This window comes from Meles meles, chromosome 11 (assembly GCF_922984935.1).
Source record: "Meles meles chromosome 11, mMelMel3.1 paternal haplotype, whole genome shotgun sequence".
Lineage (NCBI taxonomy): Eukaryota > Metazoa > Chordata > Mammalia > Carnivora > Mustelidae > Meles > Meles meles.
The window spans coordinates 70,731,348-70,749,846 of record NC_060076.1 but is presented as its reverse complement, the minus strand read 5'-3'; the positions used below and the strand labels follow the sequence as shown (position 1 = coordinate 70,749,846).

Sequence of the window (18,499 nt, the reverse complement as noted above, 5' to 3'; positions counted from 1 at the left end):
TGTGGATCCAATAGGATCCCAGGACCCTGAGATCATGATCTGAGCAGAAATCAAAAGCTGGTCACTTAACCTACTGAGCCACCTAGGCACCCCTAAAGATCTCTTTTTGAGAGTTTCCAAGAACTAGCCAACAGTATTATGTATAAATTACAGTGCAACACATGTTTTGTAGATTAGCCAGAATGTAAGGCGGATTTGAAATAGCTCATTCATTCCCCACTTCAACAGATAACAAAGCACAATAATTGAAAAGACTTATCAGAATGCTGAATTTCAAATAATATTTATAATAAAGTTTCAATATGTATTTCCATAATCTTAATATCACACTTTTCAATGTTATACTTACATTCCTGAGATAGACTGTTTCAAGAGAGAGAACTTGTAAAGTTTTATATCTCAACAGCCATTATTTAGCTATTATGTTATTTATAGAACACACAAGTGTTTCTAGAGAATGTATGCCTGGTACATGTCAGTAAATCCAAGGTTCTGAGAAGTAGGAAAATGAATATTAGTAAATAAGCACCATATTGAAAAATAAGAGATTATTATTCTGCCACAGTGCCTAGCATGGTACCCTAGACACACTACAAATACTCAACAAATTATTTATTGGAGGGAAAAAACCCAGCATTATTAAAAATCAAATAGCAGATGATTGATCTAGAATTGGAGTCCTTAAAAGCCTAGGAAATAAAAAAATGCTTAACAATTTCACCAATATACCAAGAAATGTAACTTCAAACAACGAAGTATAATTTTTCACCTATCAGATGACCAAAAAAATATTTTGGATTTATAATATCCAATAAGTGACAAGGATACAAGCAAATGGCTTTCATATATTGGTGGTAGGAATTACAGCCTTTTTGGAAACTGATTTGTCAGTATCTATTCACATTTTAAATGTGTATTCACTTTGACTCAAAAAATCCACTTTTTGGAATCTGTTTTATACAAATACTAACACATGGTGCAAAGTTAAATATACAAAGATATACACTGCAACATTTTTATGATAGTAAGAATCAGAAACAACCTAAATAAATGTCCATGAATACTGGAATGGAGGAACTATGGTCCATTCAACTATGGAATATTATATAGTCCAAAAAATGAGATGAAATTCTATGACCCATACAGGAAGTAATGGAATATTTTATATTGTCAAATGCAAAAATAAAGTTAGAGAATCCCAGGTATAATAATTCATTAAACAAACAAAACAACAAGAAAAAAAAAACTACATGTGTATTTCTAAAATGCCTAGAAAAACATCTAGAGACAGAGACCCAAATAACATTTTTAATGGAAGAGGAGAAATAAGAACCAACACCACAGATAGACAAACAAACATAACAGAATACTATGAAAACCTGTATGACAACAAACTGGACAACTTAGAAGGAATGGATAAATTCCTAGAAACATATAACCTACCAAAACCTAAACAGGAAGAAATAGAACATTTGAACAGACCAATCACTAGCAATGAAATTGAATCAGTAATCCAAAAACTCACAAAAAACAAAAATGCAGGACTAAATGGCTTCACAGAAGAATTCTACCAAACATTTCAAGAGTTAATACCAATTTTTTCTCATGGCACCTGGGTGGCTCAGTTGGTTAAGTATTCTGCTCTTAATTTCGGCTCAGGTCATGATCTTAGGGTATCAGGCTCCCCACTCAACAGAGTCTGCTTGTCTCCTTCTCTCCCTTGCTCTCATTCTCTCTCTAAAATGAATAAAGAAATCTTCGGAAAAAAGTTAATACCCACTCTTCTCATATCATTCAAAAAAAAAAAAAATACAAGAGAAAAGAAAACTTCCAAATTCAAGCTTTAAAGCCAGTTATCACCCTGATACCAAAACCAGATAAAGACACCCCCCACGAAAGAGAACTAAAAGCCAATATCTCTCATGAATATAGATGCAAAAATCCTCAACAAAAGACTAGTCAATTGAATCCAATGATACATTAAAAAAATCATACCACCATCATGTAGGATTTATTCCCACGATGCCAGTGTACTTTAATATTTGCAAAACAATCAATGTGATATATCATATCAATAACAGAAAGGATAGGGACACCTGAGTGGCTCTGTCAGTTAAGCAACTGCCTTCGGCTCAGTTCATAATCCCAGGGTCCCAGGATCCTGCTTCTCCCTCTGCCTGCCTCTCTCTCCTTGCCTGTGCTTGCGTGCTCTCTTTCTCTCTGACAAATAAGCAAATAAAATCTTAAAAAAAAAACAAAACAGTAAGGATAAAACCACAATAAATAAATGCAGAAAAAGCATTTGACAAAGTGTAACATCCATTCATGATTTAAAAAAAAACAAAAAAAAAAACCTTCTGCAAAGTAGGTCCAGAAGTAATATATGTCAATATAATAAAGGCCATCTATGAAAAGCCCACAGCCAACATCATAGTCAATGGTGAAAAACTGAGAGTTTTCCCCCTAGGGTCAGGAATAAAACAAGGATGTCCATTCTCACTACTTTTTTCAACATAGTACTAGAAGTCCTAGCCTCAGCAATTAGACAACATAAAGAAATAAAGGGCATCCAAACTGATAAGGAAAAAGTAAAATTCTCACTATTTGCAGACGACATGATACCATATATAGAAAACCCTAAAGATTGTACCAAAAAATTACTAAAACTGATAAATGAATTCAGTAAAGCCTCAGGATACAAAACCAATGTTCAGAAATCTGTTGAATTCCTATGCACTAATTTGAAGCAGCAGAAAGAAAATTAATCCCATTTAAAAATCCCATTTAAAATCCCACCAAAGGGGCGCCTGGGTGGCTCAGTGGGTTGAAGCCTCTGCCTTCGGCTCGGGTCATGGTCCCGGGGTTCTGGGATCGAGCCCCGCATCGGGCTCTCTGCTCTGCGGACAGCCTGCTTCCTCCTCTCTCTCTCTGCCTGCCTCTCTGCCTACTTGTGATCTCTGTCTGTCAAATAAATAAATAAAATCTTAAAAAAAAAAAAAAAAATAAAATAAAATAAAATAAAATCCCACCAAAAACAATAAAATATCTAAGAACAAACTTAACCAAAGAGGGGAAAGACCTGCACTCTGAAAATTATAAAACACTGATGAAAGAAACGGAAGATGACACAAAGAAATGGAAAGACACTCCATGCTTACGGAATGGAAGAAGAAATAATGTTAAAATACCCACATTACCAAAAGGATCTACACATTCAATGCAATCCCTTTCAAAATACCACCAGCATTTTTCACAGAACTAGAACAAACAATTCTAAAATTCATATGGAACCACAAAAGACCCTGAAGAGCCAAAGCAGTCTTGAAAAAGAAAAACAAAACTGGTATATCACAATTCCAGTTATATTCAAGTTATATTACAAAACTTCAGCAATCTGGGGAAAAACTGAGAGCTTTTCCTCTAAGGTCAGGAACACGGCAGGACTGTCCACTACCACCACTACTGTTCAACATAGTACTAGAAGTCCTAGCCTCAGGAGTAAGACAACAAAAAGAATTAAAGGCATCCAAATTGGCAAAGAAGTCAAACTCCCACTCTTTGCAAAGGATATGACACTTCACGTGGAAAACCCAAAAGACTCCACCCAAAACTGCCAGAACTCATACAGAAATTTAGTGAAGTGTCAGGATATAAAATCAGTGCATCGAAATCAGTTGCATTTCTATACACCAATAACAAGACAGAAGAGAAATTAAGGAATCAATCCCATTTACAGTTGCACCCAAAACCGTAAGATACCTAGGAATAAACCTAACCAAAGAGGCAAAGAATCTGTACTCAGAAAACTACAGAGTACTCATGAAAGAAATTGAGGAAAATGCAAAGAAATGGAAAAAGTTCCATGCTTATGGATTGGAAGAACAAATATTGTGAAAATGTCTATGCTACCTAAAGCAACCTGCACATTTAATACAATCCCTGATCAAAATACCATCAACTTTTTTCACAGAATTAGAACAAATAATCCTAAAATTTATATGGAACCAGAAAAGACCCTGAATAGCCACAGGAATGTTGCAAAAGAAAACCACAGCTGGTGGCATCACAGTTTTGGACTTCAAGATCTATTACAAAGCTGTCACCATCAAGACAGTGTGCTACTGGCACAAAAACAGACACATAGATCAATGGAACAGAATAAAGAACCCAGAAATGGACCATCAACTCTATGGTCAACTCATTTTTGACAAAGCAGGAAAGAATATCTGATGGAAAAAAGACAGTCTCTTCGGGGTGCCTGGGTGGCCCTGTGGGTTAAGCCTCCACTCAGGTCATGATCTCAGGGTCCTGGGATCGAGACCCACATCAGGCTCTCTGCTCAGCGGGGAGCCTGTTTCACACCCCCACCCCCCACCCCCCGCCTGCCTCTCTGCCTACTTGTGATCTCTGTCAAATAAATAAATAAAATCTTAAAAAAAAAAAAAAAAGACAGTGTCTTCAACAAACGCTGTTGGGAAAACTGCATAATCACATGCGGAAGAACGAAACTGGACCACTTCCTTACACCATACAGAAAAACAGACTCAAAATGGATGAAAGACCTGAATGTGAGAGAGGAATCAATCAAAATCCTAGAGGAGAACACAGGCATCAACCTCTTTGATCTTAGCCGGAGCAACTTCTTACTAGACATGTTTCCAAAGGCAAGGGAAACAAAGGCAAAAATGAACTTATAGGGCTTCATCAAGATCAAAAGGCTTGGGGGGTAAAAAGAAAGATAAAAAGTTTTTTGCACAGCAAAGGAAACAGTCAACAAAACCTAAAAAACAACTGACAGAATGGGAAAAGATATTTGCAAATGACATATCAGATAAAGGTCTAGTGTCCAAAATCTATAAAGCACTTAATAGGACGCCTGGGTGGCTCAGTTGGTTAAGCGACTGCCTTTGGCTCAGGTCATGATCCTGGAGTCCTGGGACTGAGTCCCACATCAGGCTCTTTGCTCGGCAGGGAGTCTGCTTCTCCAGCTGACCTCTCTCCTCTCATGCTCTCTCTCATTCTCTCTCTTTCTCTCAAATAAATAAAACCTTATAAAAAAGAAAAGAACTTACCAAACACAATGCCCAAAGAACAAATAACCCAATGAAAAAATAGGTAGAAGACATGAACAGACATTTCTCCAAAGAAGGTATCCAGGTGGCCAATAGACCCATGAAAAGATGCTCAATATCACTCGGTGTCAGGGAAATACAAATCAAAGCCACAATGAGATGATACCCCATCACACTAATGGCTACAATTAACAAGTCAGGAAAGGACAGATGCTGGTGAGGATGTGGAGAAAGGGGAACCCTCCTACACTGCTGGTGGGAATGCAACCTGGTGCAGCCACTCTGGAAAACAGTACGGCGGTTCTTCCAAAGTTGAAAATAGAGCTAACCTACGGCCCAGCAATTGCGCTACTGGGAATTTACCCCAAAGATACAAAGGTAGTGATCCGAAGGCTCACCTGCACCCCAATATTTCTAGCAGCAATGTCCACAATAGCCAAACTTTGGGAAAACCCCAGATGTCCATCAACAGATGAATGGATCAAGAAGATGTGGTACACACACACACACACACACACACACACCACACACACAGGAATATTATGCAGCCTTCAAAAATGAAATCTTGCCATTTGCAATCATGTGGTTAGAAACAGAGGGTATTATGCTAAGCAAAGTAAGTCAATCAGAGAAAGACAATTATCATATGATCTCACTGATATGTGGAGTTTAAGAAACAAGGCAGAGGATCATACAGGAAGAGGAGAAAAAACAAAACAAGATGAAACCAGAGAGGGAGACAAACCATAAGACTCTTAATTATAGGAAACAAACCGAGGGCTGCTGGAGGGGTGGAGGTGGAGGGCTGGGATGATGGGGTGATGGACACTGGGGAGGGTACGTGTTGTAATGAGCACTGGGTGGACACTGGGGAGGGTATGTGTTGTAATGAGCACTGGGTATAAGACTGATGATTCACAGACCTGTACCCCGGAAACAAATAATATATCATATGTTAATTAATTGAATTTAAATGTAAAAAACTGCAGTAATCAAAACAGTATGGTGCTGGCATAAAAACAGACACACAGATAAATAGAACAGAACAGAAAACCCAGAAATAAACCCATAATTATATGGTCAATTAATCTGAGACAAAGGAAGAATGATTATACAATGTGAAAAAGACAATCTCTTCAACAAATGGCGTTGGGAAAATCAGACAGCTGCATGCTAAAGAATGAAACCGGAACACCCTCTTCTACAATACACAAAAATAAATTAAAAATGCATTGAAGAGGGGCGCCTGGGTGGCTCAGTCGTTAAGCGTTTGCCTTCAGCTCGGGTCATGATCCCAGAGTGCTGGGATCGAGCCCCATATCTGGCTCCCTGCTCAGTGGGAAGCCTGCTTCTCCCTTTCTCTCTGCAGCTCCCCCTGCTTGTGTTCCCTCTCTTGCTTTGTCTCTCTCTGTCAAATAAATAAAAATCTAAAAAAAAAAAAAAAAAAAAAAATGCATTGAAGACCTAAACGTGAGACCTGAAATCATAAAAATCCTTGAAAAGAGCATAGGCAGTAATCTCTCTGACATCAGCTATAGCAACATTTTTTAGATATGTCTCCTGAGGCAAGGAAACAAAAGCCAAAGTAATAAAAAGCATCTGCACAGCTGAGGAAATAACCAACAAAACTAAAAGGCAGTCTACTGAATGGGAAAAAATATTTGCAAATAACACCAATAAAGGGTTAGTATCCAAAATATATAAAGAACTGATACAACACAACACTCAAAGATAAATAATCCAATCCAAAAGTGGGCAGAAGACATGAACAGACATTTCTCCAAAGGAGATATTCAGGTGGCCAACAGACTCAAGAAAAGATGCTCAACATCTTCATCATGGAAAACGAAATCAAAACTACAATGAGATACCACCTCACACCTGTCAGAATGGCTAACATCAACAACACAAGAAACAACAGGTATTGGCGAAGATAGGGAGAAAAAGGAAACTTCTTGCACTATTGGTGGGAATGCATACGGGTATAGGCACTAAGGAAGAATATGGAGGTTCTTCAAAACTTTAAAAAGAGAACTACCCCCGATCTAGTAATTGCACTACTGGATATTTACCCAAACTATGAGAGCACCCGAAGTGTCCATCAATAGATGAATGGATAAAGAAGATGTAGTACACACACACACACACACACACACACACACACACACACACACACACGACAGAATTATTCAGCCATAAAAAAGAATGAAATCCTACCATTTGCAAAGACACGGACAGAGCTACAGAATATAATGCTGAGCAGGATAAGTCAGTCATAGAATGGCAGATACCATATGACTTCACTCATATGTAGAATTTAAGGAACAAAACAAACAAGCAAAGGAAAAAAGAGAAAGAAAGAAAGAGAGACAAATGAAACGGGCTCTTAACTAAAGAGAATAAATGGATGGTTAATGGATGGGAGGTGAATGCGGTAATGGGGAAACAGGGGATGGGGATTAAAGAGCAAACTTATCATGATGAAAAAATATAAAGTGTTTTTTTTTAAAAGAATAAAAAGCTAGAGGAAAAAAGTAAAAAACTGCTTCTCATGGTGTTCTCAAGTATAAAGTATTTTAGAGCATTTAAAATATTCCAGGATAATAGATAAACAATACTTTTTCCCTTAAGGTATTAAAATTGTATGCATGGCCTCTTAATAAAAGCAATATAGCTATAATTAAGTCACCATGCTCTAAGCATTTTATAATTCTTATTAGTAAAAGAACATACTGAGTCTTAAGGATCATAAAACATTTTTCCATTAAAAAAAAAGCTATGATCCTAAAAAAAAAAAAACTTACAGTAGAAAAATTGAATTTTTATTTTGAGACCCTAAAATAATCTAGTATCTTTAATATCCCAAATCCTCCATAACGATGATTCTAAAAATGGTGGTGAGGGGTGTGGGGGATATTGGGCACTTAGCAACCTTCCATTTAGTCTTTGCAATCAGGACCTCCTCAAACCACACAGCCAGCCTCCAACAACTCTCCCATTCAATCCCTACATGTAATGAGAAATGTTTCTGAAAGTCACATATTCCGTATTTGAAGAGCATGAAAGTAGAAAATACATTGAGAGTCATTACACACATACAGAATACTAGCAATAATATTAGATAATAATACATATATACGTATAATACTCAAAAGTTTGTCTTTAGTGGAAAAATACCAATACAGTAAGCAATCTCAACAGAGGACCCAGCTTAAATCCCAGCTGTCACTAGCCCTCTAACTGAGTAAGTCCTTCACTGATCACACCATAGCCGGAGCTCCATAGTTATAAACAAAGAGAAATGATTCTCAAGTTTCCTTCCAGCTCTACAGAAAATCCTAACTACTCTACCTTTTCCAAACTAGAATTACAAGCAGGAGAAATTATAGCCTAAAATATTTAGTATTTAAAATAGAAATCCAGGGGTGCCTGGGTGGCTCAGTGGGTTAAAGCCTCTGCCTTCAGCTCAGGTCATGATCCCAGGGATCATGATCCCATGGGATCAAGCCCCGAATTGGGCTCTCTGCTCAGCAGGGAGCCTGCTTCCTCCTCTCTCTGCCTGCCTCTGCCTACTTGTGATCTCTGTCTGTCAAATAATATAAAATCTTAAAAAAAATTTTTTTTAATAGAAATCCAGGGGTGCCGGGGTGGCTCATTCGCTTAAGCGTCTGCCTTCAGCTCAGGTCATGATCCCAGGGTCCGGGGATGGAGCTCCATGTTGGGCTCCACGTTGGGCTCCCTGCTCAGCGGGGAGTCTGCTTCTCCCTCTGCCCCTCACCCCACCTGTGCTTCTCTCTCTCTCAAATAAATAAAATCTTTAAAAATACAATACAATAGAAATCTGAATTTACACGCAAGGTGATGGATGTGTTAACTAGATTGGAGGAATCCTTTGACAACATATACATCCATCAAATCATGATGATGTACACTTTAAATATCGTACAATTTTATTTACCAATTGTACCTCAATAAAGTGGAAAAAGCAAAATAAAAATTTGACTTAAAAATGGGAAAAAAAGGGGGCGCCTGGGTGGCTCAGTAGGTTAAGCCTCTGCCTTCGGCTCAGGTCATGATCCCAGAGTCCTGGGATTGAGCCCCACGTCGGGCTTTCTGCTCCGCAGGGAGCCTGCTTCCTCCTCTCTCTCTGCCTGCCTCTCTGCCTAGTTGTGATTTCTCTCTGTCAAATAAAAAAAATATTTTTTTTAAAAAATGGGAAAAAAATACCCTTAAACCACATAATAAATTCTTCCTATTGCCTTGAAGGTCTGGTTGCAGGGCTCTTGGTATTTACATGTGGACTATGTTAAAAGATCAAAATCTGGTAATGTTAACTCATTTCTTTCTACTTTACGAAGGGTTGCCAGAGGCAGGGAGTGGGGGAAATGGGTGAAGGTAGTCAAAACATAAAAAGTTCCAATTATAAGATAAGTAAGTTCTGAGGATGTAATGTACAGCATGGTGACTATAGTTACTAATACTGTATTCTATACTTGAAAGCTGCTAAAAGATTAGATCTTAAAAGTTCTTGGGGGGCACCTGGGTGGCTCAGTGGGCTAAAGCCTCTGCCTTTGGCTCTGGTCATGATCCCAGGGTCCTGGGATGGAGCCCCACATCGGGCTCTCTGCTCAGCGGGGAGCCTGTTTCCTCCTCTCTCTCTCTCTCTCTCTCTCTCTCTGCCTGCCTCTCTGCCTACTTGTGATCTCTGTCAAATAAATAAATAAAATCTTTGAAAAAAAAAGAAAAAAAAAGTTCTTGGCTCAGTTGGTTAAGTGTCTGCCTTCGGCTCAGGTCATGATCCTAGGGTCCAGGGATCAGACCCCTGAATCGAGCTCCCTACTTGGCGGGAACCCTGCTTCTCCCTCTGCCCTTCACCCTGCTTGTGCTCTCTCTAGCTCTCTCTCCCCCAAATAAATAATAAATAAATCTTTTTTAAAAAGTTCTTATCACAAGAAAAAATTTGTAACTGTGATGTGACTGGTATTAACTAAACCTACTGTGGTAATCATTTTGTAATATCTACATATACCAAATCATTATATGTACACCTTGGACTAATACAAAGTTGTATGTCAATTGTATCTCAATGAAACTGGGAAAAAAATGGCAAAGGGCTGAACACCAAACACTGTATTAAACTTGTTTCCTTAATCAAATGCAATCATAAATTGAATTGTTGAATGAAACGTCAACATTTAAAAATAAATCTTTCAAAGATGATGATCTTATACTTAATTCAAAGATTATACAGGATATATACAGGATATAATATAGGATTATAAATTATTTCATTCAATTAATATACTGAGCACCTTCTATGTTTCAGATAGTCATATTTTAGCTTCGTTCCAGCATCTCAAACAAAAGTCAAAGAATATGAGAATCTTACCAACATGGCCTCCTCCAATGGTGTAGGTCTTCCCGGATCCAGTTTGTCCATAGGCAAAAACAGTTGCATTATAGCCCTCAATGAGTGACAACACTAGTGGCTTTATACATGTATTATAAACTTCATCTTGAGTGGAATTTTTGCCAAAAACAAAATCAAAAGTAAAGATTCTATCTCTCCCAATGATAATTTGCTGGGTGTTTGGAATAACTCTCACACAAGCTTGATGATTATGAAGAACTTCTTTGCACAGCAGAGGTCGGATTCTTACAGCAACTTTTACTGGTATTTCTTCCATAGCAGCTTAGATTTTACTAAATAACTTTCTACTTAATATTCAGTATCTAGTGTGAGAAATATCCATTTTATGTAAGATCTGGACTCCTGTGTATCAAAATAAAAACAAAATTCAATTATGGACTTCTCTATCCTAATAAACTAACCATCTTCCAAAACAAAGTCAATTAAAGCACGTTTTATTCCAATATGAGTAATTAAAACAAGTAAATATTTCTTATAAAAATATACCTATAATTTACAGATGAAATGATAGGAAATGTCTGGATTTGCTGCAGAACAGTCTAAAGGGTAAGGTCCATGAGTTGGTAAATGATGAAGCATGGGATTCCATCATGCCATTCTTTCTGTAGCAGTAATATGTTTCCCAGTTCACTAATCTAAATATTGAATAACCGGGGAGTTAAAAAATTAAGGCAAGGAAATTATTGAGTAAAGCAAACCCTTTATTAGATTTTATAGCTATATCTCTTTGATACAATATTAGAAATAAATCCAGGAAAATAGTTTTAAGGGTTTCTATAATATAACCTTAAATAATTTCTTTTCAAAAATAATCAAAACTAACTGAAAAATGGCTTTTCCACTCCTACTTAGGTTGCACTTGTTTCTGAAAATCGCTGGTAGAATTAATACATTAAAAATTAAATTGGTGTCAGGGTGCCTAGGTGGCTCAGTCGTTGAGTGTCTGCTTTCAGTTCAGATCATGATCCCAGTGTTCTGGGACTGAATCTCATATGGGCTCCCTGCTCAGTGGGAGTCTGCTTCTTCATCTCCAGCTCCCCAGGGTTTGTGTTCCCTCTCTCACTATCTCTCTCTGTCATAAATAAAATCTTTAAAAAAATTAGTGTCTATACTTACAATGAACCTGAAAAATAAATTAAGAAAACAATTCCATTATAGTAGCATCAGAAAGGATAAAAAATTAAAATTAAAATTAAATAAAAATTAATTAATTAAAAATTAAAGACATATAAAACATACTCTGAAGACTATAAAATATTGTTAAAGTAACGATCTAAATACATGGAGAAACACCTCATGTTTGTGGGTTGAAAGACTTAACAGTGTTAAGATCACAATATTTCATGGGGTGCCTGGGTGGCTCAGTAGGTTGAGCCTCTGCCTTTGGCTCAGGTCATGATCTGAGGGTCCTGGGATGGAGCCCCACATTGGGCTCTCTTCAGCAGGGAGTCTGTTTCCCTCTCTCTCTGCCTGTCTCTCTGCCTACTTGTGATCTCTGTCTGTCAAATAAATAAAATCTTTTTAAAAAATCATAAAAAAGATCATAATATTCCCCAAATTCCCCTATCAAAATCCCAGCTGAATTCCTTGCAGAAACTGACAAGCTGATCCTAAAATTCTATTTTTTTAAGATTTTATTTATTGATTGATCCTAAAATTCGTATGGAAATTTAAGGGACACAGAATAGCTAAAATAATATTGAAAAAGAACAAAGTCAGAGGACACACTTTCCCAATTCTAAAACTAAAAAACAGAAATCAAGACAGTGTGGTACTGGTATAAGACAAACTTAAAGATCAGTGGAAAAGAACTGAGAATCCAGAAATAAATCCTCACACTTTTTAAAAGATTTTATTTATTTGTCAGAGAGAGAGAGAGAAAAGCAGAGATTACAAACAGAGGGAGTGGCAGGCAGAGGGAGAAGCAGGCTCTCTGTCAAGCAAGACCGATGCAGGACTGTGACCCGAGCCGAAAGCAGATGCTTAACCAACTGAACCACCCAGCTGTCCCAATAAATCCTCATATTTACGGGCAAATGATTCTTGACAAGAGTGCCAGACAATTCAATGGAGAAAGAACAGACTTTTCAACAAATGGTTGACACAACTGGATATCCACATGCATAAGAATGAAATTGGACTTCTGCTTCACATCATATACAAAAGTTGATTCAAAATCATTCACCTAACCATAAGAGCTAACCATAAGAGCTAAAACTCATAATATTCTTAGAAGAAAATATAGGAGTAACTCTTGACAACCTTGGGTTTGGCAATGGTTTCTCAGGTAAAACACCAAAAGCAAAAGCAATAAGCTTTACAAGGATGAACAGATGAAACGGATTTAATCAAATTTAAAAGTTTTGTTCCTCAAAGATACAAAAAATGGCTAATAAGCACATGCAAAGATACTCAACATCATCAGCCAGCAGGGAAATACAATCAAACCTACAATGAGTTATCGCTTCACACCTGTCAGAATGGCTAGAATCAAAAAGACAAGAAATAGCAAAGAAGACATCCAGATGGCCAACAGACACATGAAAAAGTGCTCCACATCACTCGGCATCAGGGAAATACAAATCAAAACCACAGAGAGATACCACCTCACACCAGTCAGAATGGCTAAAATTAATAAGTCAGGAAATGACAGATGCTGGCGAGGATGTGGAGAAAGGGGAACCCTCCTACACTGTTGGTGGGAACGCAAGCTGGTGCAGCCACTCTGGAAAACAGCATGGAGGTTCCTCAAGAAATAGAAAATAGAGCTACCCTATGACCCAGCAATTGCACTACTGGGTATTTACCCTAAAGATACAAACATAGTGATCTGAAGGGGCACATGCACCCGAATGTTTATAGCAACAATGTCCACAATAGCCAAACTATGGAAAGAACTTAGATGTCCATCAACAGATGAATGGATAAAGAAGATGTGGTATATATATATATATATATATATATATATATATACAATGGAATACTATGCAGCCAATCAAAAGAAAGGAAATCTTGCCATTTGCAATGATGTGGATGGAATTAGAGGGTATTATGCTTAGTGAAATAAGTCAATTGGAGAAAGACAACTATCATATGATCTCCCTGATATGAGGAAATGCAGTTGCAACATGGGGGATTTGAGGGGTAGGAAAAGAATAAATGAAACAAGATGGGATCAGGAGGGAGATAAACCATAAGAGACTCTTAATCTCACAAAACAAACTGAGGGTTGCCAAGGGGAAAGGGGTACGAAGAGAGTGGCGGGGCTATGGACATTGGGAGGGTATGTGCTATGGTGAGTGCTGTGAAGTGTGTAAACCTGGCGATTCACAGACCTGTACCCCTGGGGCTAATAATACATTATATGTTTATAAAAAAATATTTAAAAAAAAAGACAAGAAATAAGTGTTAGCAAGAAAATGGAGAAAAAGGAACCCTCAACCATGATCGGTGGGAATGTGAACTAGTGCAGCCACTCTGGAAAACAGTATGGAGCTTCCTCAAAACATTAAAAATAGAACTAACCTATGATCCTCTAATTGAACTACTGGGTATTTTACCAACGAATACAAAAATACTAATTCAAAAAGATGTATGTACCACTATGTTTACTATCATTATTTACAAGAGCCTAGATGTGGAGGCAACCCAAGCATCCATCAATAAGTGAATGGATAAAGAAGATGTGGTGTATATATATGCAATGGAATAGTACTCAGCCATAAAAGTGAACGAAATCTTGCCTTTGTAAAACGTGGATGGACCTAGAGGGTATTATGCTAAGTGAAACAAGTCAGACAGAGAAAGACAAATACCATATAATTTTTTCCTTTCTGTTTAATGTTTATTTATTTATTTATTTATTTATTTTAAGATTTTATTTATTTGACAGAGAGAAATCACAAGAGAGGCAGGCAGAGAGAGAGGAAGGGAAGCAGGCTCTCCGCTGAGCAGAGAGCCCGATGGGGGACTCGATCCCAGGACCCTGAGATCATGACCCGAGCCGAAGGCAGCGGCTTAACCCACTGAGCCACCCAGGCGCCCCTATGTATTTATTTTTAAGTAATCTCTGCAACCAATGTGGGGCTCAAATCTCACGTATGAGACTAAGGATTATATACTCAATGGACTAAGCCAGCCAGGTGTGCCCCATATAACGTCCCTTATATGTGGAATCTACAAAACAAAACAAACTAATAAAAAGCAGAATCAGACCCATAAATACAGAGAACAAACTGATGGTGGCCAAACAGCAGCAGGTTGGAGAGATGGGCAAAATGGGTGAAGGGGAGTGGGAGTACAGCCTTCTAGTTATGAAATGAATGAGTCAAGGGATAAAAACTACAGCACAGGGTCAATGGTATTGTAATAGCACTGAATGGTGACAGACGAGAGCTGCACTTGAGGTGAGCATAGCACACCACATACACTTGTCTGTACACCAGAAACTAACGTAACAGTGTTATGTCAAATGCACTTTAATTTTTACAAAGATGGATATTAATGTGTCAAAATTTTTTTAGACAGACAGATCAAAACACATGTTCATGAGGGGCACCTGGGTGGCTCAGCTACTTGGGCATCTGCCTTCAGCTTAGGTCATGATCCTGGAGTCCCAGGATCCAGCCCCTCATAGGCCTCCCTGCTCAGAAGCCTGCTTCTCCCTCTCCCTCTGTTCTTCTCTCATGCTTATGCTCTCCCTCTCCCACATTCTTTCAAATAAATAAATAAATAATTTTTAAAAAGATTTTATTTGTTTATTTGACAAAGCGAGAGAGCACAAACAGAGGAAATGGCAGGCAGAGGGAGAGGAAGAAGCAGGCTCCTGTTGAGCAGACAGCCTGATGTGGGATTCGATCCCAGGACCCTGGAACCATGACCTGGGCTGAAGGCAGAGACTTAACCCTCTGAGCCACCCAGGCACCCCAAAAAATAAAAATTTTTTTAAAAATGACAAAAACAAGTGTCAGTGAGAACATACAGAATATGGAAGGAACCTTCACATACTCCAGAGGGAAACATAAAATGATGCACTCAACTTTGGAAAAGAGTCTGGCAGTTCCTCAGAAAATTAAAACATAATTATCATTTGACCCAGCAACTCCACTCCTTAGGTAGATACCCAAGAGAAACACAAACATAAGTTTTCATAAAAACTTTTACATGAATGTTCAGGTTTGGTAGGATGAAGCTTACACCATATAAAAGCTAAAGAGAGGGACACCTGGGTGGCTCAGTCCGTTAAGCATTTGCCTTCAGCTCAGGTGAAAATCCTAGGGGCCTGGGATGGAGTCCTGAGTTGGGCTCCCTGCTCAGGGGGGACTCTGCTTCTCCCTCTGCTTCTACCACTCCCTCTGCTTGTGCTCTCTCTCCCTGACAAATAAATCATAAAGTCTTAAAATTTAAAAAAAAGCTAAAAAGAAAATGTCACAAATAGTCTTGATAATGTTTAAGTGCAGATAATAAAAAATAATCAGTTTGGGGTGTGGCTGGACTCTTTGGAGAAGTGGAGTCTTGCACAGTCTCATTAAGTAACCTAGTAGACTAGTAGTAGTAGACTATTAACTAGTAGCAGACTATTAACCTAGTAAACTATTAATAGACTAAAATAACATCTTCAGCTCTACTTGCTATGGAAATGTTAATAAAGACATATTTAATATTCACTAGCTTTTAAAAAACTCTGCAGCAGTACTGTGCATTATAATTCTGTGAGTGGATAGTCTGAAAAGGATCACAATAACAAATACATCACTCTACTAAAAGCCCACTGAGAGTAAAAAAATACCAGCTCCCTTGGGCTGCAAAATCCCAAAACAGAGTCAAACGCTGTATATAATGGCCACAATAAAAAGATGTACCTACCTTGGCAGTTTTAACCATTCTAGTTAAAATCAGCTGTGAAAAAATACTCATATGTACAATATATCTTTTCTTGGATCCTAAAGGACTCCATGATTACTTGGTACTGGAAAACTTTCCAAATAAACTACAAGGATGCTGTATGAGTTGTTTCTTCCAAATGTCTCTAAATATCTACATTTGAAGTTTTTATTATATAGATTCTTTTTTATTTATACCATCACATTAAAATAGAAGTCATGGTCTATGTTAAGCCAAACCTAACTATTTCCAACAAAACTGCTAATAAAAGGTGCAGTGTAACTGGGATATTTTCACTTTCTAGGCTTTTACAATGGGAAAGTTTTGCTACAAGCACAAAAGAAATTCTGTCTATTCTATTTTAATAAATAAGGGGCCTAAATCTATGGCTTGCCAAAGATTAATATCCAAGAATTTAAGTATTAAGAAATTCACAGGACTTTAGATTTTTAGATTTCTTTAGATTTTTCTTTAGATTCTGATCGATTGCAGTCATCAGAACCATATGTATCATGTCACCAATAAATGTAATGAAAGGTGAAATCTGATAGGCTAGTGATGATATTTAGGCATACTCCATGGAGTTTTGAAATCAGAGAAAAAAGCAAGAGAATCTTTGATCACTGACGCCATGTCACTGATCAAAAAGAAGTGTTTCCAAATACTGTTGCCATCCAGTGCCTGTGGTTTTTCAGAAGTAGTGGTTGTCTAAATATTTTGGTTTGCTAATATTTCCATAAGAAACATCCCAGCAAATGGACAATGAATCCCAAGTATCTCGGAAAAGGTCCCAAATGCATAATAACTAGAGAATAGAGAAAGTAAAGTAGAAAAACAAAGATCTGCAAACTTGGAGGGAGCGAAGTTTTATTTAAAAGGTATTTCAAATAAAGAATCTGGGCACTGTTCTTTCTCAATAAAACCTGCCTCTGAGGGAGGAGGCTTTGAGACTCCTACAGCGCTGGCGTTGCAGCAAAGTTTCAACATCCGCATGGAAAACGAGGCCGGCGACAAAAAGAAACCCCCATGAGGGTGGGCCTTCCCATCCCCTTCGGCTCCCGCAGCTGGAAGCACCAGCGCCAGAAACAGGATCTGACTTAGTGGGGTTCCGTCTGGCGTTCCCGATCGTCCCTAATTCCCGGGTCCTTCTACCTCCAGGGGAACCCCACTTCCCCCCGGCCGTTCCGCGGAGTTCTCAGCACCGACCCCCAGCCCACTCCTGCGCCCTCCTCGGCCTTGCAGGCGCCCCAACCGCCCTCCACCCCCACGAGCCATCTCGCAGCGGCCCCCGGCCCCCCCACCCCTAAGCAGCGCCCCCTCCCCTCAACAGCGAGCCGGAGCGCGGGCGCCACACCGCCCCCGGCCCAGCCAGACCGGCCCTCCACTCACTGACCAGCTCGAGTAAAGCCCCGGTCTCCGGCGGCGAGCACAGCGCAGGACTACCCAGCTACGCTCCTCCCGGCCGCCGCCGCCTCCGCTCCGGCCTTTTGTTGTCGCGGGTTCTCCGGGCAACCGGCGAAGCCAGTCCCGGACGCGCCCCCTCCTGGCCGGGCGCTCCGCGGCGCCCCAGACCCCGCCCCCGACGAAGCCCATCCAGGCAAGCCCCGCCCCACAAGCCCCGCCCCATGGGGGGAGGCCCGCTCCCGGCGTAGTTACAAGGCCAGTTCTCCCCGACCTCTCAGAGGGCTGAACCAGAGTAACTAACCGGTTTGCAAAATGAATGTGAGAAAGACTCACGTTGTTTCACTATTTTAGCTGCCAATTCCACTTCTTTATATTGAAGTAAAGTTCGTATAACATACATCAAACCGTTTTAAGGTGTATATTAGGCATTCACAAAGTTGTGCAACCATCACCTCTGCTTCCAAAATATTTTCCCCACCCCTAAAGGAAATCCCCATGTCGTTGAGCAGTCACTCCCCTTCCCCTCTTCCGCAGTCCCTGGCAACCACCAGTCTGCTTTCTCTGTATCGATTTACCTATTTGGGGCATTTTGGATTCACCCAATCATACTGTTTGTGACCTTTTGTGTCTGACTTCTTTTGCTAAACAGGGTTTTCCTCGTCCATCCATGTTGCAGCATGTATCAGTAATTGTATTCCTTTTTATGCTG

The 18,499-nt window shown here is 39.1% G+C and overlaps 1 protein-coding gene across 2 annotated transcripts in view; it reads right to left on the bottom strand.

Moving 5' to 3' along the window:
* Positions 1-17,912, bottom strand: part of KIF27 (kinesin family member 27) — a 90,507-nt gene extending 72,595 nt beyond the window's left edge. The window contains exons 1-2 of one of the 2 annotated variants that reach the window (XM_046023233.1): positions 17,780-17,912; positions 10,462-10,845 (exon numbers count right to left, since the gene is read on the bottom strand). In XM_046023233.1, the coding sequence (XP_045879189.1) occupies positions 10,462-10,759 (298 nt within the window). In that variant the 5' untranslated portion in view covers positions 10,760-10,845; positions 17,780-17,912. The remainder of the gene's footprint in view (positions 1-10,461; positions 10,846-17,779) is intronic. The other variant, XM_046023234.1, reaches the window with a different exon arrangement.
* Between the last annotated feature and the right edge of the window lie 587 nt (positions 17,913-18,499).